This window comes from Haliotis rufescens, unplaced genomic scaffold, assembly GCF_023055435.1.
Source record: "Haliotis rufescens isolate VD_foot unplaced genomic scaffold, xgHalRufe1.0.p SCAF_7, whole genome shotgun sequence".
Lineage (NCBI taxonomy): Eukaryota > Metazoa > Mollusca > Gastropoda > Lepetellida > Haliotidae > Haliotis > Haliotis rufescens.
Window position 1 is genome coordinate 17,994,335 of NW_025964361.1, and position 18,133 is coordinate 18,012,467.

The 18,133-nt window shown below is 39.7% G+C and overlaps 1 protein-coding gene across 3 annotated transcripts in view; it reads left to right on the top strand.

Annotated features, from left to right (window-relative positions):
* The window catches only part of LOC124151850 (glycine receptor subunit alpha-2-like), a 323,326-nt gene that overhangs the window by 243,587 nt on the left and 61,606 nt on the right, over window positions 1-18,133 (top strand). For 2 of the 3 annotated variants that reach the window (XM_046524516.2, XM_046524514.2), the window contains one exon: window positions 15,612-15,758. The exons of the other annotated variant lie outside the window; for it this stretch is intronic. In XM_046524516.2, coding sequence (XP_046380472.1) covers window positions 15,612-15,758 — 147 coding nt within the window. The remainder of the gene's footprint in view (window positions 1-15,611; window positions 15,759-18,133) is intronic. 3 annotated transcript variants of the gene reach the window in all.

Here is an 18,133-nt window from a genome sequence, read left to right on the forward strand (position 1 = left end):
CGACACTGTGTATATTGGGCGGCTCCTTTGATATCTCCTCCAAACATACGTTTATTGAATGACCCCATTAAACGATGATACACATCTCGATGAATATATCAAGGCACTAATTCATCTTTCATAAACATTTTTTTGTCTTTGTGCTTAATATATCCACATATCAACGAACATTTGTAAAACATGTATCCTAAAAAAAATAAACATTTTCAGGCTAGGTATTTGCCCACAGCAACACCTGCATAACTGTTTATTTACGCGTGTTGTGGTAGATCGTAATTGACCGAGAGCAGGTATTGTAGAATCACCTGTAAATAAGGCCGACACTGTAATTAGATACAACGTACTAATGAGAATTATCATAAGAAGGCTGTTGTTTTTTCTGAACTGTTACCATTTTCATACCAAAAGTGACAATGCAGTTAAAAGTTGCTTTAGTGTCACAATATTCACTCACGTTTTCCTCATCGCATTGAAACATAATTCCTACTGGTCAGTTCGAAACCGCATGTAATTAAATAATTATTTCGAGATTTCGTTAGAATGTAAGATATTCAGCCAAACGTTATGCAATAAAAGACGAATAGTTTTTTTCATTAAAATACGCGCACGCGTACCTGTATATTGCATACCTAGTGTCACGTAATTGCCCAGTGTGATGTATCAACGGGACATAAAATGGGAAATGAAATAGAAACTAACTAAAATTTAATGTTGTGGAAAATAACTCCAATGAATTTGAGTACACGCACATGAATTCATATAATAAACTGTCAAAACGTTTTGAGAGGTAAGGCCGGGTTCATTAAAGATCGCTACAATATGTAAAACAGGTGAAATTTGTAGAACTAAAGGAAACATCCAACCAAAAGCCCTTTTTAAATAGTAATGTAATGATATAATATAAAGTATATTTCACATGATACAATATACTTTGCAAACAGTTAGTTGATGCTTGAAAGGGACTGACGAAAACATGGGCGAAATATTTTAATAACGCCGTAAAATAGTTGAATTAAGTAAAAATTAGTTAAATTTTGTGTCATGATACTTGAATAAATACATTTAATGTATTTGCGAAAGAAAAACATGAGTTTTGAGTAAAGAAACATGTTCTCGCCCATGGGCCAAACCTTTTTCTCGCCCATGGGCGAAATATTTCAATATCGCTATAAAATCGTTGAATTAAGTTAAAATGAGTTTAATTTTGTGTCATGATACTTGAATGAATACATTAAATGTATTTGCGAAACAAAAACATGAGTTTTAAGTAAAGGAACATATTCTCGCCCATGGGCCTGCCCATGGGCCTGCCCATGGGCCAAACCTTTTTCTCGCCCATGGGCGAAATATTTCAATATCGCTATAAAATCGTTGAATTAAGTTAAAATGAGTTTAATTTTGTGTCATGATACTTGAATGAATACATTAAATGTATTTGCGAAACAAAAACATGAGTTTTAAGTAAAGGAACATATTCTCGCCCATGGGCCTGCCCATGGGCCAAACCTTTTTCTCGCCCATGGGCGAAATATTTCAATATCGCTATAAAATCGTTGAATTAAGTTAAAATGAGTTTAATTTTGTGTCATGATACTTCAATAAATACATTTAATGTATTTGCGAAACAAAATCATGAGTTTTAAGTAAAGGAACATATTCTCGCCCATGGGCCAAACCTTTTTCTCGCCCATGGGCGAAATATTTCAATATCGCTATAAAATCGTTGAATTAAGTTAAAATGAGTTAAATTTTGTGTCATGATACTTGAATGAATACATTAAATGTATTTGCGAAACAAAAACATGAGTTTTAAGTAGAGGAAAATATTCTCGCCCATGGGCCTGCCCATGGGCCTACCCATGGGCCAGACTTCGCCCATGGGCAGGCCCATGGGCGACATAGTCTAAATATTGAGTTTTTAAACAATTTTTTTTTCATTTTTTCTTCCTTGGTATGTTCCCATGAAAACGGCATGTTTAATTTTGTAAATACCTTTAACCGAGACTGGGCAAAGAGCGTAGAGTTTCTGGACTTTTGGGTTTCCAGAATTAAAATGGGACGTGTTAATGTCAGTTTTATCTGTTAATAACGTGTTATCATCCTTATGATGATGAACAGAAGATTTTGAACCTTTGCCTTTTATTTTCTGAACCATATTCCACACCCTGGACATGGGTGTACGGAAATTTATTTTGGAGACATAGTTCCTCCAAGATTGTCGCTTATTGTGTTTAAAAGCACGTCATGCCTTGGCATTTGTAATTTTAACCTTATCCAAATTATGGACTGTAGGATGTCGGCGAAAATATTTTTCTGCTTTCTTCCTACACTTTCTGGCCTGTTTGCAGTCATTAGTAAACCATGTTTTATGAATATGGGGATTCGCAGAGGACTTAGGAGTGGTTTGGCCAGCAATGTCATTCAGTAAATCCAAAAACAACTGTATCGGATCTGGAATATTCTGGAAAATATCATGTTTTATTTTGTCAGTACACAGTACCTCATATAAGGACCAATTAGCCTTGGTGAAGTTCCACCTGCATGATGGTGGCTCATCAGTAGGATTAACAGTTTTAAGTATAGTGGGAAAATGATCACTCCCGCAGAGGTCATCATGGACTGACCATGCAAATTCATTATATAAGTTTGAGTCTGTGAGTGACAAGTCGAGGGCAGAATACGAGCCAGTGGCTGGATGTAAATATGTGGCAGAATCATCATTAAATATACACAGGTTGTTGTCAGAAATAAATTCCTCAATGATTTTTCCTTTAGGACTTGTATTTGCACTTCCCCAAAGCGGGTTGTGTCCGTTCAGATCACCCATGATGATGCAGGGCTTTGGAAGCTGGTCATACAGACTTTGAAGATCAGACTGTCGAAGATCAGAAGGAGGGATATACAAAGAGCACAGCGTAAAAGCAATGTGCAGAGTCAGACGAACAGCAACAGTTTGAAGATTGGTATTAAGAGGGACAGGACTATGTATTATCCCCTGTCGCAGCAAGATAGTAGAGCCTCCCGTTGCTTTATCTCCTGGAGGAGAAAATGAATGATAGTCATTGTACTGTCGTAAGGTGAACTGATCTGTAGTTTTCAGGAATGTTTCCTGAAGATACAATTATTAATACAGGATTTTCAACCGTCAGCATTGTATCTCATTAAAATTATGCCTAAGTCCTCTGCAATTCCACTGTATTACGTTCGACAATTGAGTCATGGTGGCTCAATTGGAGATCGCTCTCGTGAATGTGAGGAGGAACTACTCCTCCGCCTGTCCTGTGAGGACAGAGTAACCTCCATGTCCAGAGGCCCAAAAGAGTTCTGTAAAGGAACCTCTGAAGGTGAAGGGACGATAGGTGTCAGGTTTTTATTCAATTTCTTTTTATCTTTTTTTGACTGATTAACTGGTTCTTTCACAGAAGTTTTATATGTTTTCTCAGACTGAATCTTAGTTGGAGATCCTGAACTAGAGTGAGTGGCAGGAATATGTTCAGTGAGTTGAATAGTAGCAACAGGGTTTTCTGACTTGACCCATGTCAAGTCAGTCTGACACGAAATAGACGATGTTGCTACAGAGCGAGAGACTGCAGCAGAGTAGGAAATGGTAGATGGAGTCGTGGTCTGATCTTTAAATAGTTTTTTGGCATCCAGGTAGGATATGTTTCTTTCACATTTGAGTTTCATTATTTTAGATTCCATTTGCCACACAGGGCAAGATTTTGACGAAGCAACATGTGGGCCAGAACAGTTTGCACACTTCAAATCATGATCACAGTCAGAGCTCTCATGGCTGTCACCACAGCGATGACATACCACAGAGTTACGACAGGATTTGGAACCGTGACGGAAATGTTGGCACTTGTAGCATCGTAGCGGATTGGGGACATACACATCCACTCCGATGTGGAAATAACCTGCTTTAATTGACTGTTAAAGGGATGTACAGGCAAACGTTATGAGATAAGTATTAGTGTTTGTGATGACACCATCTTTCTTCATTGTGAAACGTTTAACCTCAGTAACGGCCTGGTCTCCCAACTCTGTAACGATTTCTTCTTCAGACATGTCGGACAGACAACGAGCCCTGTCACGAACAATGCCTCGACAAGAATTTAATGTTCTGTGCACAGACACAGCAACCTCAATATTGGCAAAGGTAGAGATAAATAAAAGATTGAGAGATTGCTGTCTCCGTGCACACTCCACCAGAAGCGAACCAATACGGAGACGGGTGACAATCTTGACCTCACCGCAAATCCCAGACACAGCCTTAGATACAGCAAAAGGATTCAATTTGACGGGTAGTTTGTCAGCAGCCTCAATAACCAGGAATTGAGCCCAGGAATCAATATTTTGAGAAACATTTCCAGTTGTAATTTCAATTTCCTCTAGACGTCTCTTTTTTTTCATTTCGAGAAGAACCAGATTGTTGTTGAGCCATGATGAAAAGAATAAAATTCAGCACCCCTCTTTCCCACCCGCCATCGAGTGTCAACAAGGACAGTTTTATATTGCACCGGATATCTAGGATGCAAACACCAGGGATACAGGGATGTTATACTCCAGCAAATATGACTTGAATAGCTATATTTATCTACCAGATGTAGTGCCAGGCAGGTTCAGTCCATGACAAGAAACTGGAGACATACAGAATACAGAGGTCAACATCACCAGATTGGCCCATGAGCCACCGCCTTCTGGCGTAAGACTCTAGGCAATGTATTCAATCAAAAATTGAGTATTCACACAAGTTATGCAAGGCCAAGACCAAAATATACAGAAAAATACAACACAGGTGTGCATATACAATATTACGCACAGGGCCTGGCATGACTAGCCGATTGATAAGACCGGGCCCATCTTACCACCCGTCTAGGCGAAGTAAGGGTCGAAGTAGTGTGTTGGGCAAAGGAACACAGTTCCAGGAACCAGTGCCCTCAACTACCAGACTCCCGTCCTCCGCCGACACAGGGACGCAACCCACGGCAAACGGGCTGCCCACTTTGGTCGCCTTTTACGACGAGCAATGGGGTATTGTGGAAATATTCTGCCCCGGTTCCACACGGAAGAGCTATTAGCGCCACCCAGCACTCACCACGAGGAGGCTGCTCTTCACGAGTGCCAAACGTTTGAAGAGTTGATAATGTATGTTATCAGACCCTGCAGCAGTATATGTGCTTGCGAAAGTGCAGTGTTGAGCTCATGGATGGAAAATATTTCATTGTAATCTTCCCCATTATCTGAATCACAATTTATAGGTTTCTTTTCTTGCTGCTTTTGATATTTTTGAAATTTAGGGGCATAGTAAGAGGAGGAAAAATGTTGAGCCAGAGTTTCACCAAGTGTATTGGCAATATCAGAAGTGTCGGTTAATAATTCATTCCAATTTTTAAGGTGGTGGATACTAGATTTAGAACCCTTTCCTTTAATTTTCCGAATCATGTTCCATACCTTAGACATCGGCGTATTTGAATTTATCTTGGAGATATAATTTTGCCAAGACTGTCGTTTATTTTGCTTAAATGTACGTCATGCTTTAGCATTTAATATTTTAATCTTATTCAAATTGTGGACCATAGGATGGCGACGGAAACAGTGTTCAGCTTTTTTCCTTGCCTTCCTAGCTAGTTTGCAATCGTTGCTGAACCATGGCTTACGAATGTGAGGATTTGAGGAGGACTTCGGAATACATTCATCAGTAATTTTCTTAAGATGATCAGAGAAAAGCTTTATCGGATCAGTAGCATCAATAAAAACATCAGGATTTAGTTGGTTTGTGCAAAGGACTTCATATAAAGCCCAGTTTGCCTTAGTAAAATTCCATCTTGATGATGGAGGAATGTCAGATGGTGTAACAGATTTTAAAATGGTAGGGAAATGGTCACTTCCACAGAGGTAATCGTGGACTGACCATTCAAATTCATCAAGTAAATTAGAATCTACAACTGACAAGTCAAGACAAGAGTAAGTTCCAGTTGCCGGATGTAGATACGTAGGAGAACCATCATTGAAAATGCATAAATCGTTAGTTAAGAACAAATCCTCTAGTAATTTTCCTTTGTTATTGGTATCATTTCTACCCCAAAGTGGGTTATGACCATTCAAATCTCCCATGATGACACATGGCTTGGGGAGCTGGTCATACAGTGCCTGAAGATCAGACTGTCGGAGAGAGTATGATGGTGGGACATACAAAGAACATAAAGTAAAAACAATATTTAATGTCACACGTACTGCAACAGCCTGAAGCGGAGTATAGAGGGGAACAGGACTGTGAATGATGCCCTGCCTCACCATAACAGAAGATGCTCCAGTTGCTTTATCACCCGGAGGTGAAAAGCAATGGTAAGAATCGTACTGTCTGAAATGAAGTTTATCAATATTTTTTAAGAAGGTTTCTTGTAAACAAAATGCAGATTGTTTGAAGTCTTGAATTAAGAGCTAAAGATCATTAAAATTGGTCCGAAGTCCTCTACAATTCCATTGTTTCAAAGTGGGAGAACAACTCATGGGGGTTCAATTGGAGATGGCGAGCGGGGGGAAGGTCCTCTCTGCTGTAACGGCAGCGGTGGAGTGACCTCCATAGCTAAAGGTTCAAAAGGGTTATGAACCTCTAGTGGGACAGTTAAAGGAGAAGGTACCTCAATATGTTTGAGGGCCTTGGATTATTTTTTTTCTTTTCTTTCTTTTTTTGTCGTGGATACATTTGGTTTCATATCAGGAACAGGTTTACAATGAGTTTCAGGTTTAGGAATAGAGTCTTGAAGAGGGTCGTTCAGTTTGTGAAGCTGCTGATGAAGTTGTGGGTTTGTCAGTATGAACTTCATACAAGATGGTCTGTTCGTCAGAAATCCAGTTTATAGCCGTTTGGCACCCAGTATCCACTTTGAGTGGAGAAGAGGAGACTGCAGCAGAATAGGTCAGTGTAGAAGAGGAAGGATTAGATTCTTGATCAACCAATTTCTTGGCATCAGCAAAGGAGATGTCATTAGTGTACTTTAGTTTTAGAACTTTTGTTTGTTTTATAAAAACGGGACATGATTTGAAAGAGGACATGTGGTCACCACCGCAGTTGGCACACCTGATGTTATCAGTGCCATCATGATGTTTTACTGCAGCGTGAACAAATTTGGGTGGCATGACAGGATTTTGCACCATGTCCAAAATGTTGACAGTTAAAACACCAGAGTTGGCTTCGAATATGAACATCCACACCAATGTTAAAGTACCCAGCTTTGACAGATGAAGGGATCTTTGGAAGAGCAAACATAAACAGATACGTCTTGATGATGGTATCGCCTTCTTTCTGAGTAAATCGTTTGACAGACGACACACCTTGTTGCTGCATTTCTGTATTTAATGTTTTGTGCACTGAGACAACAATCTCAGTATTTGCAAAATGATGTGCATTGAGATTGTTGTCTCCTGGCACACTCCACAAGCAGTGATCCGGACCGGAGACGAGTAACATTTTTAACTGTTCCACATATACCTTCAATTGACTTTGAAACAACGAAGGGGTTGATCTTGAGGGACTCTCTATCAACTCCTCCGACAACCAGAAATCGTGGCCACGAATCAATATTGTGTACAGACTCCTCATCCGAAGATGTGGCTGTATCTGTATCAACATGCCTATGTTTAGTTTTTGATCTAGAACCAGTGAATTGTTGGGTAGCCATAATGAAACAAATGAAATTCAACACTCCTGCTCCCCAACCGCCATGGAGTGTCAACAGAAACGATGAAGAAGTAGAAACCAACTGTATACTCCAGCAAAAAGGACACAGGTAGCTAAAATTGTCAAACAGGGTTAAAAGTCCGCCCTAGACAGTTACCCGATAACAAATAGAACCCAGAGGTCATTGATGCCAGATTGGCCCATGAGCCACCGCCTTCTGGCATAGGACTCTAGGCAGATTTATAACTTATTCAAAATGTTTTGTTTTCCAAAATATCTATGTGGAATATAAGGATATATTCTAAATCGAAATATACCATGCACAGGGCATGGCGTGACCAGCCGATTGATAAAACCGGGCCCATTCTATCACCCGTCTAGGTGAAGTTAGGGCCAAAGTGGTGTGTTGGGCACTGTTCCTGGCCCCCAGTGCCCTCAACCACCAGAATCCCTTCCTCCACCGACACAGGGACGCAACCAACAGCAAACAGGTTGCCCAATTCGGTCGGCTTTTACGACCAGCAATTGTGTGCTGTCGAGACATTCTGCCAATGTTCCACATGGGGGAAGAGCTATTAGCGTTACCCAGCACTCACCACAGGGAAGGTTGCTCTTCACGAGTGCCAGCTCACAAGTGAGATTCTGGCTTGATTTATCAGTTAATCTTGTTCTGTCCACTGGTGTTTGCTGCTGTTATGGGTGACCCCCACTCTGGAACACTCTCTCCCTTGTCTAAACTTAATGAATGCAAGCTGTTGGAGCTCCCAATTAAACAATATACTGGGTTTAGGTTTGAAGAAGAGGAAGCGTCCCGGCATTAAATATTGACAGATATATACTCATCAACAAAGGTTCCTGTGACACCAATATTTTAGTGTATTTTTCAAACAAGTAAAGTTTGGTTTTCAATATTGTAGTACATACATTGTATATGGAATCAAGTCACAAAAACGCAACTGCTACAGAAAAGCATGGATTCCAGGCAAAAGTTGACTTTTATGCAAGCCCCATGCATTTCACTGTCCAAGAATGGGTATAAAAACATGTGCGTTAACCAGAATCCATTTGCATTGTTTAGCATCGTGCTGACAATAACCACTCAGAAAAACAACAAAATTACGCAATTATTCAACATTACGAAATGCCATGCCTGTCCGAAAACGAGCGTCTGCGAGCCATTGGTATGCTTGAAGCAGGATCGAGTCATCGTGATGTTGCAGGACATTTGGTGTTTATGGCAACGTTGGCAACAGACGAATGCAGTCAGAGACCATCCTCGGAGTGGCAGGCCACGCGTAACCAATAATCGACAAGACAACTGGATTCAAACAACACACCTACAAAATCGATTCCAGCCAGCAACAGTGACTGCAAGAAGCATCCCTGGCATAAATGATTATCTTCACCGTACGTCCTCGCCTCAGATGTGCAGGGATTGTCGCCAGAAGACCCGCCAGACGTCCCATTTTGACAGGAAACCACCGTCAAGCACGTCTACAGTGGTGCAAACAGCGTCTATGCTCGACGGCCATGCAGTGGGGACAAGTTCTATTCACTGACGTGTCTCGTTTTCACCTCAGCCAAAGCGATGTACGGATTCGAGTGTACCGACGTCGAGGTGAACGTTACGTCAATCATTGTGTCATGGAAGAAGATCGTTTCAGGGGCGGCAGCGTTATGGTATAAGGTGGGATTACAGCAAGACAGAGGACCCGTTTGATAGTGGTAGAGGGAAATCTCAATGGACAGCGCTACCGCGACGAGATCATCGGCCCTGTTGTTCTACCGCTTTTGCGTCGTCATGGCCCAGGCATTACCTTTCAACATGACAACGCCCGGCCTCATATTGCTCGACTTGTTCAGGATTATCTTCAACAAAACAACGTGAATGTCATCCTCTGTCTGGCTCGCTCCCCTGATCTCTCACCAATCGAGCACATGTGGGATGAGATGGATCGGCGCCTTCGACGTCAACCACGTGTTCCACAGACACTCCAGGAACTTCGAAACATGCTCCAGCAGATATGGACAGATATCCCACAGGACTTTGTGCGACGCCTGGTCCATTCCATGAGACGAAGATGTGTTGCTTGCATCGCAACCAGAGGTGGACAAACACGCTATTGATTTGTAAATTGATATTTGGGCATTTGCATGTTTTTTTTATATGAAATCACGCATTTTCTGAAGTCAGTATGGCAAATTAAACCATTTGAACACTTACAGGAGTCTTTTATCTGTTCCAAACCGAAATTGTTTTGTCACATACTCATGCAAGCTTCTCACCAGTCATTTGTATTTCCACTGCTCTTGTCTACTGGACTATTCATTCATCAAACAACACGATCCAGTGTTGCCTTGAATCTTCTGTCTACACTTGGAATGATGTCTCCTATGAGACAACGAATCGTATGTTTGATGTGAATTTTTTGGAATTACCTCAGATAAACATTTCAGTCAGTAAATTCCTTCAACTGGATTCAATGTGGCTCTTCACCTAACTGGCAAGGCTTTATGTCCGAGATTGCAAGTGGTCAGTGTATCTGCACATCAAGAACCTACAACCCAATGACACCGTTGAATCCTAAAACAAATGAGGCAGTGTACAGCACCATGAGGTTTGTTGATTCTCAGAGAATAAAGCTTGGACAATGTTGTGCTCAACTGACATTTGATCAGCCTCTTTATGCCAAAGGGTACAAAATCAAGACCCACAACCCAAATGAGTTTTCATCAACTTATGTCCTACCTGGGTGTTGGTTGTATTTGTATGAAAGACAGTGACCTGGATGAACTTTGGGCAACTGTGTATGCAAGGAAGAGTCTCCCAAAGATGTTTGATGGCAAAACCTATTCAAAGACCCTTGGGGCATGCCTTTTGACTGATGCAACATGTCACACAACTGGAATCTGAAAAACTTACATGTGCTAATGAGTTGGATGACGATGATGAAGTGTCCGTGCCTGAAGAAGAGTCTATCATTTCCAAGGACACAGCAGATCAACTGAAAAGGCTTCAGCAAGAAATGTTAAAGGGAGATCCTGACACCATTGACACAGATGAAACAATGAATCAGCTTCATGTGCAACTGGTTGAACTGAAAGAACAGAAACGATCACTATCAAGGACAAGTAAGCAGTGGCTGATGTTCATGGACTTTCTTTCCATTGTAAGGATGTTTGTTAGGGCAGAGCGTACAGGTAACTGGCAGTTACATCTGAAGGCAACTGAAAGCATGTTGCCCATGTTTGCAGCATCTGGTCACAACAACTATGCCAAGTTTTGCAGATTTTATCTTCAGGATTGTCTTTGTCTATGCTCTTTTCTGAAATTACCAATGAAAGCGGGTCTGTTTACAATCCGAAGGAACTCAAAGCAATTTTTGAGTGGCACTTGGAATGACATGATTATAGAGCAATGTCTTATGAGAGCAGGAAAAACTCAAGAAGGTTTGATCAACATCACTCACAAGGATTCAGCAAGAACAAAATGGCTGCTCTCTGCCCATATAGTGGCTCAGTACACAGATGCTCTACGACTGATGACCAACACCTCCTCAGAGATTGTTGAGCACCACAGAGATATGAATCCAGGCCAGATAAAACAAGATTATGCTGATTTGCAGACGTTCCTCTTATTTCTTAGGAGTCACAACCCTTTTATGGCAGCTCCAGAACATCAACTGAGAAATATTGCCAGTGAAGATGTTGCAGTTGACAAAGTGAATGTTGATGAAGCATTAGAGATTGGAACAAGGATTCAGTTAAATATGACAGGAATGAGGCTTGAAGATGTTGTTTTGAACAAATCCTCGAACGTTGTCACGTTTGCCACCATGAAGAGGTCTATCCGCCTATCAGATGGAGCACAGCTGAGAATGTCATCAATGGAGCTTTATCAAAGAAAACCGAAACCGGAAGTGACGGAAGTGCGCAGAACCACTTCCGCTGACTGAAGTCATGCTACCAACTACTAATCTAAGCTTGTTAAGTTTGTTTTGTTATTTATGTATCCAATATATTTCACGAATTAACCAAGGACTTAAATACAATATCAAGCTATTAGTATTTAGATGATGAAATTATTTTTTTTATCTATCTAGATCCATAATTATTTTCAAAATTCAAAAGTGACACTAATTTTCGTTCGCAAGAGAGATAATTTAGGAATTATCAAGTTATGTTGTCTCATAGAACACGCCACAAGTTAAAGTGAACATACATATAATGTAGTCACATCCTATCCTTTTAAATTAAGTAGAGCTAATAAACTGATTTGTCTGATTTCATTTAAATCTGGCTGAGAAGCGAAATACTTTGCAATGTGTCAAATCTATCTATCTGACAGAATTGCTGAGGATCATTTACTAGTATTTGTCCGTTGACCCAATACGTTACAACGATTTTATTGTCTGAATGGTCTCAAGTGTATCCATTTTTTTTAAAACATAAAACGGGAAGATGTAGAGTTTAAGATTAAAAAGACCGAAATATGTTAAAACCGGTTTATTGATTGCAAAGATTATTGTGTTGAAAATGTGTATTTTATATTGATCAGTAAATTTCATTCAATCAACTTGTTTCTGCGAACATATTGGAAAGTGAATTTTGGACAATGTCCAAACTATGCTACATTTGACGAAACCAGAACGACCATGGGAACCCATTTTTTTATTTGATTTGTCTATACGAAAATCTGTGCTTAACTTTTACTGTCAAAATTTCAGTAAATTGTTATATTTAATGGAATACATATATATGCCGTTAATCACCTGTTTTTAAAGAATTGCTATTGTTCAACAGAAGTTTTTAATAACTTTTTATCAAATATTTGTCTTTCAAGAGGAAATAGATAACATATGTATTGAATTTAAAACGAAACAAATTACAAATACTTTTGCAAGAAAAATATTAAATATTGTATACAAATATTTGATCACATGTATTTCCTTGTTAAGTCAATAAATACTACACTGTATAGTTAAAATTCAATTATTAAAACCACCCGTCCCACATGATTTTAGATGTAAAAACTTATGATAAACCTTTATGGGTTTGTTTTTACATATGTAGATTTATATAATTTTATAAAATGCGAAAATAAAGACTAAAGCATTGACACAAATGCGATCCAGAAAATATAACAGCGGAACTCTGCGCTTTATGAAAACTGTAACATTGAGCAAGGTGTCCCTGGCGAATACAAAGGGAAACCACTCTCAACTAGAGTTTGAACTAAGATTAGCTCCCCCTGAGTTATCAATTAGGTCACGGTCATTACTGTAGCCTGCCGACACCTTCCGTTTTTATCCTTCCCAAAGGTATATTGTTTCACACTTCTTCAGCATGGACTCGGATAGAAATATATTTTTAGCTATCGATTCCACATTTTTGTGGATCGCTGTCGCGATAAGAACATTTTTTACGTGAAATCCTTGATGCATTCTTCATGTTTTCGAAGTGTCAATTTGAATAACTCAGTTTTACAAAAGTAAATGTCAATGTTTGAACGTAAAGCAGACCAATTGTTTGGCAAAATATCTATAAATATCGCCTTGTGGAACGGAACCATGCACCTCAAAGTTTACAATCACGTAACAATACCCGATGACGTAATTTGTGGAATTTTGTTGCAAGATCCGTCGGCGAAACATTGCCATGATTGTGACATCAGCCTAGCAACAAGGTTGCTGGGGTCATCGAGTGTGCATAAGCTCCTCTCAGTGATCTATCATAACTTGTTCCGAGAGTACATAAGCACGCGTTTTGGTATCACACAATGTGTGTAATGATCTCTTCTCGGGCAAGTAAAATTAATTAATAAAGTATCTAAGAACAATTAGAATGTCTTCATCTTTTATCCATTTAATTATGAGCAGTCCCCATGATGTAAATACGTACATTGTCTTCGTTATCATTACTTTGAGTGAGAGCATGCTATTACAAGGCCCATCCGCTTCCTGGGATAGATAATAGCCTCTGGTACATCCAGGGCCAGTGTTTCTTCTGCAGTTCTTAGTTTCTATAGTGTCAAAGCAGTGGCGTCAGGTAAATTCGAAGCATGTAATGAGAGAAATGTTATATCACTAATACACTGACGGCTAAAAGACGGTTTAGTACTTTAAAAAAGAAATTGCAAAAAATTGGAAACACTAGTTTAAACTAAATCAATGCAAAATACTTCGTCCCAACACAACACTGCTCTATGCAGAAAGTGATACACGCACACGGCACGTTTTTATGTAGAAAAAAAGGAAAAACATGTGCCGCTTGGGCAGCCGAAACTACACGTGCAAAAAGGGTATATAAATGATACGGGCGGCATGTCAGACCCTGATGAAAATCCAGCATAGAAGTGCCACAACTGACACCCAAACAACGCGAGCAGGCCCTGGGTATGATACAGATGGGAACCACCCATGCCTATAATGCTACAACACTTTGTTGCACCCGTGCAGTTGTAATTAATCTGTAACGTTACAGGCAGACCGGAAAGACATCAAACAGGCCAAGAACAGGTAGACCCATGAGTAATTACGCCCAATGAATCGATTCCTGACAGTGACGTCATCAGCAACGATTACCTAAAGTCAATCGACAGACATTGGACACGCGATAGTTATTGACAGCGACAACATCTTTGTCAGCGATTGAGATGGTCCCTGACTGTACGTGGTTTTAGTGTTTCAGTAGATAGTGTTTGGAATAAAGACCAGTTGGCCTTTGTAAAGTTCCACCTTGTTGAAGGTGGTTCGTCAGACGGATAAATAGTTGTAAGTAGTTATGGAAAATGGTCACTTCCACAAAGGTCATCATTTACCGACCATTCGAATTCATTTAAAATATTTGAATCTGTCAATGAAAGATCTAGGGCAGAGTATGTGCCAGTGGCGGGATGCAGATAGGTGTTATTACCATCATGGAAAATACATTAATCATTGTTTGAGATAAAATCTTCAAGGACTTTTCCCATATTATTTGTGTCAGTACTCCCCCATAGGGGATTATGACCATTTAAATCACCCATGATGATACAGGGCTTCGGGAGCTGATCGTACAAAGTCTAAAGATCTGATAGACGGATAGTTGAGGAAGGGGGGAGATACAGTGAACACAGTGTAAACTCTATGTTCAAAGTAACACGGACAGCAACAGATTGTAGTGTAGTGTAAGGTGGGAAAGGGCTATGGATTATGCTAACCTTAGAAGAACCTCATGTAGCGTTATCAACAGGAGGGGAAAACGAGTGGTAAGAACTGTACTGACGATATCAAATAGATTTTTGTATTTTAGATATGTTTCTTGGAGACAAAAACCAGACGGTTTGAAATCTTGGAGTAAAAGTTGTATTTCATTAAAAAAATTCTTAAGATCTCTGCAACTCCATTGTGTTATGTTTTGTGGATTCATGGTGGTGCTTCCACGGGAAGAAATGTCACACGAATGTGAGGAAGACTTTGTGGTACTCCTATTTGTTTCGTGTTGAGATGGAGTTATCTCGATGTCCAGAGGACCAAATGAGTTATGAGCCTCTACTGTTACCTCTAAAGGAGAGGTGGCCTTTGATGTTTGCAGCTGTTCTTTTTGCTGCTTTTGTTCCATTTTTCTTAATTTGTAAGTGTCACTGGTTCTGGTTCAGGTGTTGGTTTAGGAGTCTGAGACTCAACATTTTTGAGAGTTTGGGGTTTGGAAGGAGTCACAGATGAAGGTGTCACAGCTGGTTTGTGTAAGGAAGGGAACAGACGTGGCCCATATCAGATCAGTCTTGCAGTCGATAGAAGCAGTGGTGACAGGAGGACGAGATTTATATTTAGGAATAATTGCAACAATGCTACATATAATATAATATACAGCTCTGTGGCGAAAATCCAACATCGCTGAAGGCCCTAATGATACCAATATCACAACAATTTTATTTTATGTACAGATACATATACGACGGAAAATGTGCTGTTCAGCTGGGATGAAAAAGACCCCATAACGTTCGATGAAGAAATGAAAATGGATCAAGAACTTCCCCAATTCATCATCGAAAACAGCACAACTGAAATATGTGAAGTGAAAGCCGATCAATGTGAGTAGAGCACAACTGTGACAAATTCATTGTATCAGGAAATTATACGTTCGTCAGCATTGTGCACACTTGACAAATTTAGAATTAATGGGGACTATGTAATGTCGGCAACAGTATTGTTGTCAAATGAACGAATCTTTGATTATTTAATAAGAATAATACTTAAAGATTGGGAATGTGCTGGTACACATTTCTTTTACGAGAGCACATTGCTTACTGCCGCATCAGCAGTTTCATAGCTATTCGCGGCGAGATAAAGTTTGAACCGAACTGTATGCATAAACAAATGGTGACTTCTAAGGTCAATCAACTATCACTGTCACTGAAAAGTGACAAATAGGTGGTTCGAGAAGGGAGCGAAATCTACTAGCCTATTTGACAGTGGATGGCGAGAACACATTCAAAACTACCCAACTGCCAAACACAACCTTAAATCATTTCCAGTCAGATAGTAACTGTGCCTTTATCCTCCATGCTTCAAGGTATACAACCATACGCCTGTGTATCTATCGCAGGTCACATAATGCTCTGTTTATGACATTATTACAGGTTATATTAGTGGTATCACCACACAGTCCCTTGGATTACCTGACAAACCTTGCACAATACACGTCCATGTCATCATGACCTCTGATGTGTGTATGTTTATTTGGAAGATGGTGCTTTGGTTGTAAAACAATTAATGGTTTCCATTTGACGTTTCTGTTCCTGGAGTAATTCATCTTGAGAGGAAGGATTAGTTGAAAAGTAATTGACACACGCTTATATATTGTAATAATATTTCAAACAAGCATCATATCTTTTGCTGGTACTTTGGTGGAGCATTCTCGTCATGATAGCTTTTCTTCTTCTATTTTAATCGGGCACGAGTGGTCCAGTCGTCTAAGGAGCCGCAATTCTTTCGTGTCCCTTGGGTACAAGTTGTGTCCGTTGGGCACGCCAGACCTATTGTCGTGGATACGAGTCCCGGTTCGACACGACTATGTTTCCAGGTTTGTCAGCACTATAGCCATGGTCGTGGGTTTCACCAAAGTGGTGAATGTCTGAGACCTGCATCACGTCGGGCTTTCCTCCCACATTAAGCTGACACTGTGTGAGATAAAAACTGGTATTCTGTTCAATACGGCGGTAAACCCAACTCACTCAATCACTTGTCAATTCAGTATTGTTTATTCAGTATTGAAGGCCTCGTGGCCAAGAGTACAATTTCTTTCATATAACATGCGTACGGTAGTGGCATGTGGGTGTATTATGTAATTTCTAAATATAAGAGTATATATCTATAAATAAAACTATCTGTAATACAGATTCACACTTCTGCTTAACGATAAACTGGCAAATTTCTTTTTAAATAAAGAGCAAAGTCTCTTATAACATTAACATTGTTTTGGGACATCAGGGAGGCAAATTTCTGTCTTTATGGATAATGAAAACGAGGAATTAAACTATCTCTGCTTTTCTCGTAATATGGGCAAACTAGTGCAAAATGATATTCATCTTCTGATTCAAATAAATCACATTTGTCACAGAACATAATTTAGGTTGTATAAACTGTTTGCTAAAGCGCTGTTTATGTACTTTTAAACCATGTGCTAAACATCGAAATTTCGCCAAAACTCTTATTAGATCCTTACCAAAGCATGAGGTTATATAGAGTTCAGTTTCCAATAGTGATTTATATGACGCATAATGGTTCAAGAACACAGAATTGTTAATCTTTTGACTCCAGTTTTGCACAACAATGTCAATACATCTTCTCTTGAATAATTCCATAAAACAATGTACATGTATATCTCCACAGTATATCCACGCATAACCAAAACCAGATTTTGACACATCTTTAATCACCTTTCAATGATCGTCCAATTGATCAATGATGACTAAAACATGTAACCGCCATGGGTTCATTAGCGACTCCCGACATCTCTCCCGTCACGTTTATCGCGGGGCCATTTTGACGTCTACTTAATGTAAATATATTACGACGCGCTGTCATTGTGACCGACTTACTGAGGTAGTTCTTAACAGACCTTTCTCATCTGATGGTGATATTATTGGAATACATGTGTTGCGTAAGATGTTTCTGAAAAGCAAGTTGTGCATCCATACGCTCATGTCACCTCTCGTTTTTAGGAACTATTTCATTCCGCGATATAGCTGGTTGTTGTATGGCTGTCAGTGTAGATATGAAGTCACATGTACTAAATAAAATTGTGTCAAGATCTAGGTTTATATCCTTTTAGGTATGAAATTGTGATAACAAATTATAAGAATTGACGTCATAGAATCACAAGCCCCGACGTTCATACAGTTTGGTCCTCACTCTCTGAAGGTTCATACTCCAATGAACTCACACAAAGTGAAAGTCAATTATT